Here is a 16701-nt window from a genome sequence, read left to right as displayed (position 1 = left end):
GCGATAACAGTGCCTTTGTTTGAGGAGTAACTAGTTCTCCCCTTGACTCATTTGATGTTCAAGTACTTTGCGGTCACAGGGAAGACTTAACCTTCGTCATCACCAAATTTAAAAACAAACGAGCAAAACTTTTCACTTTCATAGGAATTGCTGCTGTGAACATTCTCTTTCCAGGACTTTGTCCTGAGATGAATTCATTTTTACGTGCAACGATTTATTAGGAATCTTGAGTAATCATATGTGAATTACCACAGACTTGACAGTGTATTTGGTGTCCAGAATTAGCATTTGTGATGATAAACTGTAGTGACTAGAGCAGTAAGATTCTCAGTGGAAGGTGTTCTGTAAATATAGCCTTTTGTGAGCATTTGTAGGCGATACTGCATATTACAGCATAAACGATGGAAACCTGTATAGATTTTTTTTTTTTAATTGTAATTGTTTTAAAATCAGTTTTGCTCTACAGTGCAGTCATTGCTTTGGTGATGAAAGAAGCGTCAGCAATGGACTCTAAAATTCCCGGCACTGAGAACTACTAACGATAGTTTAAGAAAACGCATCCACTATACTCCTTGAACTGGAATACATATGACCAAGAAGGAAAAATACTTGATTTCATTTCACAGCTGAGTTTTGGTTTTCCTTTTCACTTTTGCACTATGTGGAGCACGCCTGCAGTTGAAAATCCGTTATTTGCCTTCGTTTTTAGGGACAGTAAGGTATCCTACTGTATATTTGTATTATAAGAACTGTTGTTGTGTTGTACCAATGAAGGTGATGTGCAAAAGGATATGAACTTGGAGATATTTTTTTTTTTTTTTTCCTTTCCCTTAGATGTGAGAAATAACGAAGAGGTCCTCTAAAGCAGGCTCGATGTGCGATGTGTAAGCAGATGAGAGAAAGCAAAAGACAAAGGGGGGTGCAAGCCATCCAAAGAAAAGAATAGAGCAGACAAATGAGGTTTTGGTTTTGGTGAAAAACAGGTTCACCCCTGTGTTAGGGTGAAACTGCGCTATGTTGTGCCCTGGTCCCATGTTTAGACAGAGTGGCAACTAGTGGTGATGCCTTACAATAAACCGTATGTGGTCTAAGACTTATTCCAAATGGTCTACTGTATTTCTATTGTACTGGACTTCAAGACTGTAGTTGGTTAAATTTTTCTGTGGATGAACTGCGCATGCAGTGTGAGTTATTTTGAATTTAAATCGTCCTGTTTGCATAGTTGTGTTGAGCAGTAAAGTGTTTTTGTTTTGTTTTTTAAATTCTGAGATGTTGATGTATACTCACTGGTGGTACAAATAATCCTAAATGTTACAGTGAATGGATATGAGACAAACTTTTTTTAAAACGCATTTCAGAACATTGCAGTGACTTCAATAGGACAAACTGTCGCAGTAGTCTTTTGTTGGAATTTGAGCAATAATATTTGCTTGGCTTTTTAACTTGTTTGTGCGTGAGAAACTGGCTCAGGGTAGAGCATTCTGTCTTTCCCTGGAGATGATGCTACCTAATAGCCCCTGTGCTTCTATCAGCAAGTCTGGTTTTATTCTTTTGGATAATTTAGAAGTTGAGTCAGGTGCAAGTAATTGATTTGTATTTAATTTTTTCTTCTTACTGTTAAGCGACTCTACCTATGGTCTTTGTTCACTGAAATCCTTTTGCCTTTAATTTCTGATTGTTTAACAAAAATATTTATGGCTTTACTTGCTGTTGGAACATACTGAAGAAGTAAAACATCATTAACCGTTGACATCCTTTCCTTGTAATAGATCATGTACTAACAGTTACATTCTCGTCTGTGTCCCTTCATTGCAGTATGAAGTATTTCAGGACTCTTAAAACACCTCACAGTTTTGTTGGCATGTGTAAACTGCTCCATGCAGTTTGGTAATTGCCTTAAAATCTAATTCCTAAGTAATCTTGGACATTCTGGATGTTTAATATTAACCAGCTTAGTATTACAAGATATTCTAAGTCTGTATTGTACCTTGCTTTGGAGGTGGATAACAGTCTTGTCTGCAGATAATAAATGAAATGTCTGAATTTTGTGGAAAAATAATATTTTGGGCTCCATACTGCAGAGAGAATCCCTGTGATACTGGAAATGCATTGATCAGAGTTGTCCTATTTCTAGCTTGCTTTGCAGTGTATACCTTCTTACTGATTTGATGCCCTTAATATTTCCTGCTTTTAACACTTATGATTCTCAGCTGCTATTTTTGTTTGTTTTGAGAGGAGAGTGTCAAAAATATAAGTAGCAACTGGAGCAGTGAAAGGCAAAATCTCCTTGGGGAGCTACAAAATGATGAAAGTAAAACTTTGTAATGAAAGACTAACATGGGAAGTAACATACATATTTATTATAGAATGTCAGATTTAGCTCTTATATGGCCATCCTGGAGATCGTTGTGATTTTTTGGTAAGCCAACTTCTGTAAACAATAACTTCATTTTACGGTAGCTGCTGCTGTGTTATAGCTTAATCCTACTTATTCATGGAAGCTGCTCTGGAGCAGGAAGCTTTTCCCTTTTCCTCTAATTTTTAGTAAGTGTACCTCCGGTCTGTTTACCTGAAAGGCAGTAAGTAGCTTAGATACTCTTCTTTCCTTTCTTGTAAAGGACTAGAAAAGGCAATTATGGTCAGTCATCAGAGAGGGAAAAACCTCTATAAAGAGAGGTAAATAAAGTGTAAGTTGGATGCTGTGGTGCTAGTTTTTGTGTGACTGGTTATGTGAATGAGGGTGGCGTACATACAATTCTATAGCACGTCCAGAGGTGCTTCTGCAGAGCTGAGACAATCTATCGCTTTAGTTATTTCAAATGTAGGATTTATCAGCGCCTTTAGTAAGGAGTCAGTTGGGAAAAGAAAACCTAGCAAAAAGCAATGCAGAAGGTGGTCTGTGAATAAACCTTTCCATCACGGAAAGTTATGAATTTTACATTATATGATAGTTTAAAGTTCAACGCATCAGCCTTTGCTTGGATACTGACTTCCAAAATGAATGAGTTGTCATATTCCTCATCTCTTCCCTAAAAATCACGGTCTTTACCTCAAGCAGAATCAAGATATGCCCAGCAGAAATGAAACAGTGTGATCATTACATAGTTTAATTTCATATGTTTTATTCAGGTCCTTATCTTCTCTTCTGCTTTGTGGTGGTCTGACTGTGTCTACATATGAATTTTGAGGTTAAGGAGTCTGTGTGGTACTCTTACTATAGTGATGCATGCATTATGACAATGTAAGCAAAATAAAGAGAACAATAGAACTTAGTTACCTAAGTTTTCAACCTATCAACTTGAAGTGACAGAAATCAACTGGAGCATCTGTTAATCTGGAGGAAATCATAACACATACAGGTTGCATCAGAACTACTTATCTCACTGAATTGTTAGCGAATCAGAGGCTATCACGCAGCAGTTGTAAAGTCGTGCTGGTACGTGAGTAAATAAATTAACTTGCCCATGTTACAAGCAGATAAACTTTATACCTCTTCTTACTGTACAGGGGGATGTTATGTGGTGTACTGTGGCGCATAATTTGGGGTAGAGAAAGATGTGGGTGTGTGAGGAAGAGGCAGAGACAATGAGTTCCATTAACGTGTAACCATAGATAAGCAGTGCAGACTCTTGGATTACAATGGCAACAGTATACTACTGTGCACATCTGATGCTCAAATTCTGTCTTATACAGGGCCCATTATTCAGGCTTTATATGAATTCTCCTTATACAAGACTTTTTAGCTTTATCCAATTGCTGTATTGCCTTTTAAGTCATCTGTAGAAAATGACACAGATAGGAAATCTTTTATGCTTCAGGCACATGGAAGTGGTTTGTTGTGCAAACGTACTGTTTAAAGTGGAAGTACGGCATGGCTTTTGTGAGCTCTCATCTGTGTACCTTCATTAAATGTGAATGCTGCAAATGCCCGAAGTGTTACCATGAGTTGAAAAAAAATACATGCAGATAGACTGATGAAAGAAAAATCCATTAAGGCTGTAGAGGAAGTGCCTTGTGTCAGACTGTTCTGAGAGGACATAGCCCACTGCCCTAATCATCTGTTGTTTTCTTTTTTCCCTCAGCTAGAAGCAATGTTGTCTTAGATGGACCTTGGATTTGAGCCAGCATTTGGCTATTCTTAGGATGTATCTGTATTTTGCTCTCCCTTCTATATTTCAATCAGACATTTTCATCATGTTCTGCCTATGTGGGTACACAGTGATTAGATTCTGCATACAAAATTCAGCTTAGGTCCCTGTCTATGCAGATTGGCCTGCCCAGGGAGGTGGTGGAGTCACTGTCCCTCGCAGTGTTCAAGAAGCACCTGGATGAGGTGCGGAGAGATACAATTTAGTAGCTTAGTGAGTAGTATTGGTGATAGGAGGACGGTTGGACTAGATGATCTTGTAGGTCCTTTCCAACCCTGTGTTTCTATGATTCTTCCAGGAAAGGACTGCTCTGTTCTTTGAGTTTGGAGTCAGCAAAGAAGGGAACAGGATTAGGAGAGTGCAACAAAACATTTTCATTGTAAGGATTTGTTGTTGTAAATGAGGAACGTATGTTTATTTCAGTGGTCGGATTTGTATGAATGCAGTTACACCAGGGAGGTATGGGGCAGAATGAATGTGCTGCATTTCCAGTTTAGCCAGAAGACCCACAGAAGGGAATGAAAACTCATGGGTCAGTAAAGGAGGGCTAAATTAGAGGTTAGCATATGCAAGTGTCTAGACAGCAAATACAGACATACTGCAAAAGTCAGTCTGTCAGGGAGTGGAGAGTCTAAATTAAAAAGCCATTTCAAAGGCATGTTGCCTGGATGGGGTAATCATGTGCTCAGACTTCTTCAGTACACAAGCATAAGCTGAGTGAGGGAAGAGATCAAAAAAGGGCAAAGATTGACACACATTCTGTAACAGCTTAGACTGGAATGGAACTTGATAATTTAAAAATAGCTGTTTGTTCACACTTGTGTTTCCCAGAAGTGGCCACAGTCACATCTGGTTTTTTTTGTTTGTTTTTTTACTATCCATCCTGTAATATTGGAATGCTTTGGAGAAATATTGCTTGTATATTGCTGATGTAGAGACATTGTTACACAGACCTCCCAGACTGAGTTCATTTTTGCTTTCAGCCATGCAAACTGGTTGTCAAAAAGCCTAGCTCTACTATGGTAGAATACCTGGAGCTTGCTTGTTCCCTGTCATATGGAATTCTTTCAGGGCACTGTTGAGAGACTTTCCATAGCAGAACACTGGGAGGATCAGCAGAAACAGAGGAGCTGACTCAAATCCCAGTCTATGTGCTTCTTTACAGAGCCAGAGGGCTTGCTGTGAGCTGATTGGTTCAAACTATGTTTTTATGCCCTTTAGGCGTATTGTTTCCACAGGAGTGTAGTGTTTTGCATCATAATATTTTGGGGGAAGTTTCTGGAATCTATCCACTTGCAGTGTAAGGTTCTGCAGCATGGCTTAAGTTTTGATCCTTCGTGAAGAACATAGGATAGTCTGTTGCTGTGATCTACTAGACTGTTCCTTTTCCAGTGTACTTTTTCTTCCACAGTGAACTCCCACTACATAGATGCCTTTCTTGCAGATAATCTAAAAGGGTTGAGAACAATAGGATGTATTCACACAGTATTTTGCAGGTAGACATTGTTTTTGGTGGCTGTTCTTCCAGAGAACTAGAAGCTATATGATTAGTGGTTAGTAGTGCTTAGCTTGAGCTATTATACCTTGCCTTGTATGTTGGCTTTGATAAATGGACAAAGTGAGCTTGCATCTGAAAGCTGCAAAACACCTGTGTGTGTGTGTCTTTGTGTGCATCTGTGTGTTTATTACCCCTTCCAGGAAGGGATTTCTCTTCCTTGCTGCAAGAGGTCTCAACTGTTTTGCCCATTGCAGAGTGTTTGAAACAAGGGGCTCTGAACTGGTCCTGACACAAAGTAAAGTTTGTTTATTAGGCTCTATCAAAGTCAGCAAGATAAGGAACGTGAATTAGATCAGGTACGCATCAGTGGAAGGAGCCAGTCCCAGGTGATCCCATGCACTGCAGTGTATGCTGCTGAAGTCATGTATCTACTGAGTTGATCACCTGGCATAATATGTTGTGTTGTGTAGCATCAGATGTATGGATTGCTGTGGCCAGGCTCATGTTTGTCAAGACAGACCAGGAACTCTTCAAAATAAGTAAATGTCAGCACCTGTAGACGTTGGGTATTTTGTATTGGCAAGTCTAGAAGTGCTCGGTCTTTTAAAGTCTTCATAACTGGTTGGTAGACTTGAGTGAGATTGAAAGGAGTGATAGTAGTCAGTTCTTTGATTTCTCTGTGCCTTTCCCATGGTTTGCTTTATCATTTTTATTAATGGCAACACCACAGTCAGCTCTTTTAATAAAATTGTTTATGTGCAGAGAATTACTAATTGGCATGGTTTGTGTTCTCTACAAAATAAATTGTAAGTAAAACTGACAGCCTAGAAGGATAGCTTACCATTAAAAACATAACCTGTGAAAGCTTGGGCTCCCTTATCTATCTATTTATGAAACTTCTGAAAGTAGGGGAAGGGATATTTCAGAGACTTTACATGAGCTGAGAGTGGAGTAGTGTAAGAGTAGGCCTGGCTTTGGTGAGCCAGGGAGGTAAGAGTAGACTGAGCAGGAAGGCAAGTGTGGGGTAAAGATCAGCTGGTTCTCATTCTGAACCAGTGATTTCAGTTTAAAAGCTATATATAGAAAAATGGTATTTGGAAACAGTGTGAAGTGTATCATTGTAGAAATTAATAGTTCAGTAACTTGACTCCCGAACACTGTAAAGCTAATTTTATTTGTATTTGAGATTCTGCCTAAACAGCTCATGGGGAAGAGGACACGACAGTCCACTGTCCAGTTTTATTTTGAGATGTGTGTATGTATTTGCAGTACTGATCCTTTACTATGGACATCCCCATCAAAGTGAGACTGTGCTACTGGATTTGGCTCTGTTTTTTTAATCATGTCAAAATCTGACATACAATTTCAATATCTATTTATGACCAACAGTAATAATTCCAGAGGCTAAAGTTTACTTCCATAAGTACATTTTTTGTGCGTACTAATAAAACACTGATTTTCTGAGAAGCTGAGCACTCTAGGACTTAATGATAAAGATTAAGCAAAACCTATGAATTTCAGCTCCTTACTTATGTCTGCACTTGGAATTAAACAACTGGTATTTAAAATACTTATTTGGAAATAATTTTAAATGCTGGTATCTCTAGTCCCCTGTCTCTACTCAAGGTCATGTATATGTGACTTAAATAATTTTTGCGTAGAGAAAAAACTAAGGTCATTCCTTCCGAATCAGGTTGCATTAAAACATTTCAAATCGGACATCTAAAAAATGGAGGCATGAGAATAGCTTTTCACTCCTAAACATTTGTGTCATTAATGTGTACATACACACGCACGGTGTCTGTATAGGACAGATCTTAACTACACTTGTGCATAGCAGTATTGGCTGCAAGCAGATGAGAAAAGGGGAAGAAAGCTGATCACAGTAATTCTCAACAAACTTTTTGTGCATTTTGTAAGCTCTTCAACTTACAGAGATTTTTTTCATTTCAAAATTAATTCACTGGTCATATTTATGTGGACAGGAAAAGTTTCCTCTTACGCTTGCATCCCACCACAGACCTTGTTTCAAGTTACTCAGAAATACTGCGGAGTGAACTTTTGTGTTCAGTTAGTACTTCTGAACCTTGTAGCAGCTGCTGGAATTTGCAGCTGTCACTAATGCAAGTTGGCAGAAAAAGCAAGACTGGCAGATAGTAGAAATTCTGACAGTGAGATATCTTTGTAGATAATTTCATTAAAATGAGTTATTTTATACATTTTTATGAGGTTATTTCTACATGATGTTTACTTGATGTATTGTGTATTAGTTCTGTTATGAAGTCTGGCAAAAAAAAAAAAAAAGACTGCAAGGTTAACCAGAATTTATTGATGCTGGCATTGTTGTAGGAATAATAATTTGCTTTCAGGAGTGAGAAACATGAGCTTTTGAAGGGTCTTGGTCTGTTGTCCAGCATTTTCAGACCTCAGATTATTAACATCTAGAATTATTAAAAATAAATAAATAAATTGAGGGAATAACTTTGGTTTTGTTTTTCAAATAAAACAAAAAACAAACACCCCAAAACTAAAACTACAACAACAACAAAAAAACAACTTTGTCTTCCATTAATATAAGACGCTGGAAGATAACAAGCACTTTTTTGAACCCTGACTTGAATTCTCCCGTGTTCAAATCTAAAAATGTACAAGGGATAATTAATTTATGTAATTACTTGTTTTCCAGTATGTTGCAGAAAAAATAATTGGAAACAATTTCACACGTGATCTGAGGGGTGATTCCAAATGCAAATGATGCTTTTTTGTTGTTGTAGAGCAACAGGAGTTTTTAGCACAACTTTGATTTTTCCCTATTTAAACTAGTTAAATTATAAGCATCATCTTCTGTATGAGTACTATAGTCAAATACATAGCTTTCAGCCAGTTTGGGGACATTTGAGTTTTACACTTTAGGTGCAGATTTGTGGTACTGTGATTGAGTTGTTCAAAAGTATGATTGAATTGAATTTGCTGTTGAGTTTAATGTATGTGGCGGGGAGGGAAAAGCATTCCTGCTGCATGGCTGGGAGTAGTTCTTTGTGAGACAGTGAGGTGAGGTCTGGAGTGGTGAGGCTGCACGTGCATGGTTGTGCATAGTTCATGGTATGTCCAACAGTGGTACTGGCAAGTCCAGAAGTTGCTGTAGTCTCAAGACTACACTCATCCATAGGGTCACTACAAGTTTAGTAGTTATAACTTCTTCGGAATGTTTTCTTTCCAGGCTCTGCTTAGTCTCTTCATCCACTAAGGGCGGAGCAGCTCATCACTGGTGAGTCAGTACAGCCTGCTGCAGTTTGTGTGACAGATGTGTCCAGTTTGCTGGGCAGGGGGTAGAGAAATGGTAGCAGCAGTGGTGGAGGTAGCCTTAGCATAGAAGCTCATCCTGTTCCTGGATGATTATATGTTTTCTTATCCCTTCATCTCCCCTGCTTCCTCCTTTGCCGTTCCTGTGTGCTCACAAACACAGGAAGAATAATTTTCTTTCTGATTTAGCAACTGGGAATCCTATCCCAGATAAACCTTAACATTTCCAGGAAGACATAGGTACTTCTTAAACATAATGAGTTCATCTTTTTCTCCTTCAATAATTGGCACTTTCCATTCTAATCAACCAACACCCACTAACTATGTAAGCCACGTGATCTTTTCAGTTAATACAAATCGTCATTTCCAGTCCAATAGACTCAGTTAATTGTGCAAATCTGCAACACACCCATAAAGCGCCTATCTAGTTTATTATGCAATGATGAATCATGAAGGAAATGTGGAGTGCAATTAAATACAGTGATGCAAAGATAGCAGTATGAAGCTAAAATCAAAGAATAAATGATAATCATCTGTACTAAATGTTTGTTTTTGCATGTTGTTTTCAGAAAGTACCTAAATGGTAAGTTACCTGGCTGCTGCACACATGCCTGGCATATGTTTTGACAAGTTAAAAAATGACCCTTAAACTTATTAAAATACACTGAACCAAATCTGTCTTTTTTTTTTTATGAAGCAAAATTATATGACTCAATTTCAGAATTGGCACGCAAGTCTTTTCTAATTCTGGTGTGATCTGCTCATTTTTCTGGTCTTCCTGGAAGCAGTAGTTTCAAAATAAGGCATTCATAAAGGTTTTGCTGTGATTTTACTAGAAGTCATACAGGTCTCATCTCCAAGTTACTTTAGTATCCCCTCACTCTAGCAGGAAAAGGTGATATCTATATATTGATGGAGAACTTTGGGATTTTGCAGACAGATTTTTCTGGTGATGGGTTAATGATTTGTCTTAAATCCTCTTTTTATAACTTTGAAAATAAGCATTACATACACAAATGCATACATGCAGAGGTATGTGTGCACAGTACTCCGTAGGTGTGCAGAGGTATGTGTGCAAGTACTTTTATACTTTCCGAAGTTGCTCACCGTTTACAAGAATGTTTGTCTGCTTATTTGCTTGTCTTCAATACATACCAAACACCAGTGATAACCTTTGGCGCAATCATGCTAAGCACATTAATAATTGTTTTCCTTGTCTATCAAAATTGTATTGTATTCCAGTGCAGTAATTGATAGCGTTCAACTGCATTCTCTCTTGATGTCAGCTGACCGGATCACAAGTGACAGCCCATATTTCAATGGAAAATAAAGCTAATCCAGAATTTTGTATAATGAAAGTAACATCCATTCAGGATTTGTGTGTGTGTGCAGGTGTCAATGTGTGAGCCAATGTACAAACTGAAGTTTTGAATTTGAATCTTCTGTTTGGCTGTGGATCAAACTAAAGCTGTATGTGGGAGTAAAAGCAACGTGAGATATGCCCTAATGGGTCAGACTAAAAGTTGATTTAGGCCAGTAGTCAAATGCCTGTGATAGCAGTAGGAAAGGCTACTCGGGGGAAAGCTAGCAAGCCCACACACTTCTTGTGGTCCACTCCTTCTGCATTCCCGCAGAAGCCACAGCTGTTGTAGTGAGCTTACATCTCTCACTGGTCCTGTATTTTTTGGTTACAGATCTGTTTTCCATAAATTTATCTGGTCCCATTTTGAACTTGCTGAGCATGGCTGCCTCCACAGCCACTGGTGCTAGAAAGCTCTGGAAGTTCCCTACTCAGTGTGCAAAGTGTTTTCTTTTATCTGCTTTAACCCAGTTTGCTGCTGGTTTCCACAAAAGCCCCCACTCTTAAAATTACAGGGTCTGTCAAGTAACCATATGTGGTGAGGGTTGCACATTCAGCTTGTTTGCTGCCTTTATGTTTTTGGTTTTTTTTAACCTGGATCATAATCCTTCCAGTCTCCTGCACCCATCTTCCCTCCAGATCGGAATCCCAGCATCTCTGTGCTGCTCTTCAGTCTCTCCAAATAAGCCTCTCTTTGTTTCATCATTGTAGTTACCTTTCTCTCTACATCACCCTTGGTGCAGAGACTAGAGTCACATGTGGGACTCAGATGCAAGCTTGTGAAGGCTTTACTTCGCTGCACCCTGTCTGGTTTGCCATACCCCTTCTACTTTCTGTTGGCTATTTTTCACAGCTGCTCCAATTAGAGCTGGTGATTTTGGAGGGCTGTCATGGAAGATTAATTGATTTTTTTATTCAACTCCTTCAAGCAGTTTTAGCGTAAACAGAGATCGCTGAGGAATAAAAGTGTATTGTATGCCTGCGCTAGTGGGAGCATCCAGCTAATTTACTTCCAAGTATTTTTTTCCCCTAAGTAGCTTAGGATGCTGTTTCATCTGCTGGGCTAGAGAGGGTGCCACCAGTATTTGAGTGCTAAGCAGGAACATGGCTGGCAGATTTCAGCGGTTAGCAGGGCAGCTGTTATCAGGGTTTTAAATTAGATTTCCAGCCATTTTTCTGGTATTTGTTGAAGGATATGCTTTATGTTTTTAGGCTTGGAGGTTCTTAAATCAGTCTATAGCATGAGCTCGTTACTTGAATTGAGCTACAGGTTATTTTATAACAAATAAGGCAGTGAAAGTGCTCCTTTGGGGCAGGATGAGCTCATGGTAACTCTGAAGGGTTCATCCAGAATACCCTTTTGCCTCAGCATCAAAGGAAGGAGGAAGAGGGCCTGGAGCAGGTAGCTGACCGTAAGTCTGTTATAATCTGTGACGTGTCACTAGAGCTTACTAGTGAACCCGTAATGGATGATGGACAGAAGTCGAAGGTTTGCTCTGCTCTGTTTCTACTGTGTTCTCCTCTTGTATTTGCTAGTGGCCTCTATTAGAGACAGTACAGAAGACTAGAGTTGAGTAAAACACTATGTATTATGTAAAACAAAATTTACAGTAATACATTAGAACACATTGCCAGGTGAGGATAAAATGGTTCTTGTGTAGGCTGCCCCACAATAGGGCACTCAAGGATAAGGGTATTGGTGAATGTCCCAGCAACAGTGCCTTTTCTACCAGTTTGCTTGGTGTGGAATTGTTTTTAATGCCCTTCAATAAATGCTTTGAACTTGCCATGGGTAGTAGGATAAATAAAACTCAGCCTAGAGAAGAGAAATTTACATAAGCGTTACCTTTTCCTCTTTGAGGTGCATGGCTACCCAAAGTTGCGGTCTGTTTCTGTAAGGCTGATTGGTCTGCAATTCATTTCAGTGCCTGGGCCAGACTAGATAGCATGGCTTTGTATCCTGCCTGAAAACTCCTGATTCTCTGAGTCTGTGATTCTCTAGGGACTTTTTGCTATATGGAATTTTAAGAAGCCACTTTGCTTTTTTAGAGATGTAGATGCCTAAGAATATTCTAGGCGATACAAGGTATGTTAAGTATTTTTAATAACTTGAATTTACAGTTTCTGGTGATTTACCTAAACTGTACTATCGTGAGAGAAGCTGGAGCAGCTTGCTTGTACATCAGGTTATGGTAGCTGGTGTTTATTTTGTAAAGAAGATATCATCAGTGTTATTTGGCAGGCAAGTGAACAGGAAGAAATGTCATGAGAGTCATTATTACTTGGTGTCAAAGCGAAAGGATTGGCTTGATAACTTGTCCTGATAACTGAGTAACCGTGAGTCACCCAATGTACAACTTGACAGCTGGAAGTCAGATTTAAGGTAGCTGTGATATCCCAGTCTGTAATCTTTTTTGTTTGTTTGTTTTTGTTGATTTTTTTTTTCCCTTGGATTCGGGCAGGGAAGCAGTCTGTCAGCATTTTCCTTATGTTACTATAAATTCACCTGGAGTTCCTTCATGGGTAACTTGCGCAACTGGGCTGCATCTCTCATTTGCCTGAAGTTCTTTGGAAATTGGCACGTGCCATGAGAGTCGCGATAGCATTGCCTCATGCAAGTTTTGGCTTCATCTACAGTACTCTGTCAAGAGTCTCCAGGGCAGGATCTGAAACCAGGCTAGTTGCCAGCTCAAAATATATTGTGAGAGATTTCTGTGATGCTCTGAGGAATGCTGCAGAAGAGAGGAAGGCAGACACTCCAGTGCTGCTTTTGAATGCAGAATGGAAAAGACCTGGGCCTCCTGCAAGTATTTCAAGCAAAAAGGTGGCATGGGATCCTCCTCTGCAGGGACTAGCAGGCATTCTTAGATCAGAGAGAATTTAGGGAATAAATTGAGGAGAGAATGAGAGCAAGAAATCCCAGGAAGGTTTTTAAGCAAAGAAATAGCAAGGTGTTTTAAGTGTAGGGGATGGTGTAGTGAAGATGAGAAGTCAAGGTTAGGGAATGTCAAGAAAGGAATAAGGGAACAAGTAGGAGTTGGATGAGAGCAGGGGTCTGATAAGTGAGTATACCACTGTGAAAGTTAGGAAACAAAAGGAGGAAACGACCAGAGCAGGAGCAGAAAAGTTTCTGTGGTTGAAAAGGCCATTTTGTCATCTGCAACTGGATATAAGGGGAAACTTCCTCACAGTCCAGCACTGGAACAGGTTCCTCAGAGAGGCTGTGCAATCTCCATCCCTGAAGGATTTCAATACCAGACTGAATCAAGCCCTGAGTTACCTGGTCTGACCTCATGGCTGATGATCCTCCCTGGAGAAGGAGGTTGGACAAGAGATGTCCTGAGGGCCCTCTCACTCTAAATTGTCAAATGATCCAATTCATACTAAAAACGAAAACAGAAAGCTTTAAGAATGTCTTTGTCCAGCTGACATGAATTGTGTGTGCTGGGGGGAATCCTGTGGATTTTTTTCTAGGGAAAGCAGGAAAAAAAAAGGACATTGCTCACTTGGCCGTTCTTTGAGTTGAAGCAGGAGGGTGGAACAGAACAAGCAGTTGGCCGAAGGTGAGGGTGCTGCTGAGCCCCTCCCCAAGAAATGCTGGAGGCGCTTGGTGCAGCAGCCTCTGGCCCTGAGGACCGTAAGGAAGACTGAATGCTTGCAAGACACAGCCTAGCATCTGACTCAGAGTTTGGCATCCATTGTACTGTTTGTGGTTGCTGTGGAACATTGCATTAGGTGTGCTCAACTGGAAAGAGAAATAAAACGCTGTATATGAAGTGTTCTTTGTTGCTAAGATGCCAACATATCTGCAATGCGTTCTGGCAGTATGGGAGGGAAAAGGTTAAGCAAAGGTACTGGATATGGTGTCACTGCCTCACCTGGGCCTCTGGCCAACAAAGCTAGTATTTCAGGTCAGACAGGATTCAGGAGAGGCTAGGCCTCCTCTTAAGTGCGTTAGATCTGCTGGTTGCTGTCTCTGAAGAAACTAGACTGGAAAATGAGAGAGAGGCTGTGTTTGTATTACTTTCAATGATGCTTCTCTGTAGAAATGGGGAAAATGCAACTGTGCTTCATCTGTGTGTAATGAGCAATGAAGATCAAGCCACATGCTTTCTTTGAGGCTGCTAGTCTTGGCATAGATGTGTCCCAGGGCACCTTCCAAGGATTCGCACTGGAGCTGCCATCTGTATCAAAGGAGATGGTTCACAAGTGCTTTGTGTTGACAGCAGTGCTGAGCTGCCTGCCCACAGGCCTTCCCCAAGGATGACTCGAGCCCCAGGAAGACTACGTGACTAGTAATTTATTTGATTTGGCTAGGCTCTTGCCATACTGCGTGTTTAAAACAGCAGTCGCCATTTCAGCTAGTCAGGAGATTTTCTAGTGAAATTTGATTCAGAACAGGTAAGCCCTTATGGATAGGATGGGGCAGATGAATCAACTTACTGAGCCATATTCAACCCCACTTGCATCTTATCTGCAGTTCAGAGAGGCTGTTATCTAAAACCCACAGTAGAGAATTTCTTAAGTATTGATCAATTCCACCTATTGATCCCTGGCTTCCTGGCTGTCCCCTCCTGGTCACCTGCTTTGTTCTTGCCAAAGGATTAATTTTCTCCAGTTGTAAGACTAACAGCTCAGACATTTGCCAAGGTTATGAAGATGTGGGAGCTGGACCTTTAAGGCTCTGGCATAAGTCTGTTGGCAGTGATTTCTCCATAGCAGAGAGGGGTTGTAGCCAAGAGGACGGCTTAGAATGCAGTGGGTGTTGTTGACCTTCTTGGCTCAAAGTGACGGGGAATTGCACAAGGGAAACTTGATAGCCAGGTTAGCTCTTTCTTTGTAAGGAAAGCTCTTATCTGCATGTAGAATACGTGTATATATATATATATATATATTTACATCCTGCTTTAAGGATGCTGGTACTGACAATTTATTTAGGCAAGACAGAATTAGATGGATTCTTTTTTTCTGGTCCAGAGCATCTACTTTATTGCCACCAGCAATGGAGAGACTACCTCTTTCTGTGCTTATGGAATGACTAACATTATTCATCATGGTGCTGTTAGGAAAGTAGCATGGATATTTGCATTGAGCTCAGCATACAACCTCTGGAGTTGTCACAACAGGCACCTCAAGTTTGCTTTGCGGCTTCCCCTTGCTGTGACAAATGTGTTAAGTGCAGAAATGCTGTCCTAACCTTGTGCCCTCTCTTAAAGTAAGTCTTTCACAGAACTGGTAAGGCAATTTCCACAGCTCCAGCCTCTACTCATCTAACCTAGATGCTTTAATGTCTGTACCAGGTGATACCAGAAAGTGTGCGGTGCTGACCATGCTGTACACTGTTTTTTGTTACTCAGAGGAGAAGGAAAAAGCCCTCTGTGACCGATCACTCTGCATGGAATGCTGAGAGGGAAAGCTGTAATCCTCACTTTACTTCCAGTGGTTCTGAGGACAAACCATTTTTGTATCTTAATGACCAAAGAGACTAAAGGAAGGGAGAAGTTCTGTAAGGAATAGTCAGCAGGATTAATGTATCATCTGTTGTTTTGTCAAAAATTGGAAAGGAAAGGTGTACTTTTAATATTTGCCTTCTCCCGTCCTTTCTAAAAAACACTTGGGGCCATCACAGATAAGCAGCACAAAGGGTCTGAGCTGATTTTCACAAAGTGAAAACACTGTGAAGCTAACTAATTGCATCCTTAAGGATAGAAATAACTGAAGTCCACAAAGCTGGCGATGAGGAAGGGAAATAGGTGTACACAAATACAAAGCAAAAATTGGAGATGATCAGTCTCTGGAGTTGGAGAGTCTGGAGTTCTTGGAGGCCCCACCTCTTGTGTGGGAGGTGATATGGGTATAGCCCTGCGTGTACTGATCAGAGGGGAATTCATTGCTCAGCTTTGAGCTATTTTCCCTTGTTATTCCTGCTCCCATCACTCTGTACCAAATACCAGACATCAGCACTGCAGAAACTGCAGCTTCACCTAGGTGACTCAGTATTGGGAACCAGCCAGATGTCACTGCCTGTCTGCAAAAAGCTACGAAGTGAGGATTATTTTATTCAGCAGTATAGCAAACTGCTTGCTGCATGTCTGAGTGTTATAGCCATTAATATTAATTCTTTGTTCATTTAAGCTTACTCACCCTACCGTAGAGACTAGAGAGGCTTTAACTCAACCTGTGGGAAACAAATTGATTGACATGTGCCCTTGACAAATATCCAGATGTTTTGAGTAGGCCTGGTGTTATTATATAGTGCTACCTGCTTGATGGAGAGGCTTTCAGACAGCAGGTTTGGAAGTTTGCTTTTTGACAGAATGACTGACAAAGCCAGTAGAGACTGCATAATTGGAAAAGTGATATTTGTAATTTGGTAGATTTAATGAGGGATT

The 16701-nt window shown here is 40.2% G+C and overlaps 2 protein-coding genes across 9 annotated transcripts in view; one reads left to right on the top strand and one right to left on the bottom strand.

Annotated features, from left to right (window-relative positions):
• The window catches only part of SLC45A1 (solute carrier family 45 member 1), a 71991-nt gene that overhangs the window by 196 nt on the left and 55094 nt on the right, over positions 1 to 16701 (top strand). The gene's annotated exons all lie outside the window — the stretch shown is intronic.
• LOC121058318 (translation initiation factor IF-2-like) overlaps positions 1 to 16701 on the bottom strand; it is a 62330-nt gene that overhangs the window by 1146 nt on the left and 44483 nt on the right. For 2 of the 4 annotated variants that reach the window (XM_040533709.1, XM_040533710.1), the window contains exon 1: positions 835 to 7953. The exons of 1 other annotated variant lie outside the window; for it this stretch is intronic. In XM_040533709.1, the coding sequence (XP_040389643.1) occupies positions 835 to 1034 (200 nt within the window). In that variant the 5' untranslated portion in view covers positions 1035 to 7953. Of the gene's footprint in view, positions 1 to 834; positions 7954 to 16701 lie in introns of those variants that run through there. One more of the 4 variants, XM_040533708.1, reaches the window with a different exon arrangement.

The sequence above is a fragment of the Cygnus olor genome, chromosome 21 (assembly GCF_009769625.2).
Source record: "Cygnus olor isolate bCygOlo1 chromosome 21, bCygOlo1.pri.v2, whole genome shotgun sequence".
NCBI classification, from domain to species: Eukaryota; Metazoa; Chordata; class Aves; order Anseriformes; family Anatidae; genus Cygnus; species Cygnus olor.
This window is presented reverse-complemented; position numbering and strand designations above follow the sequence as displayed.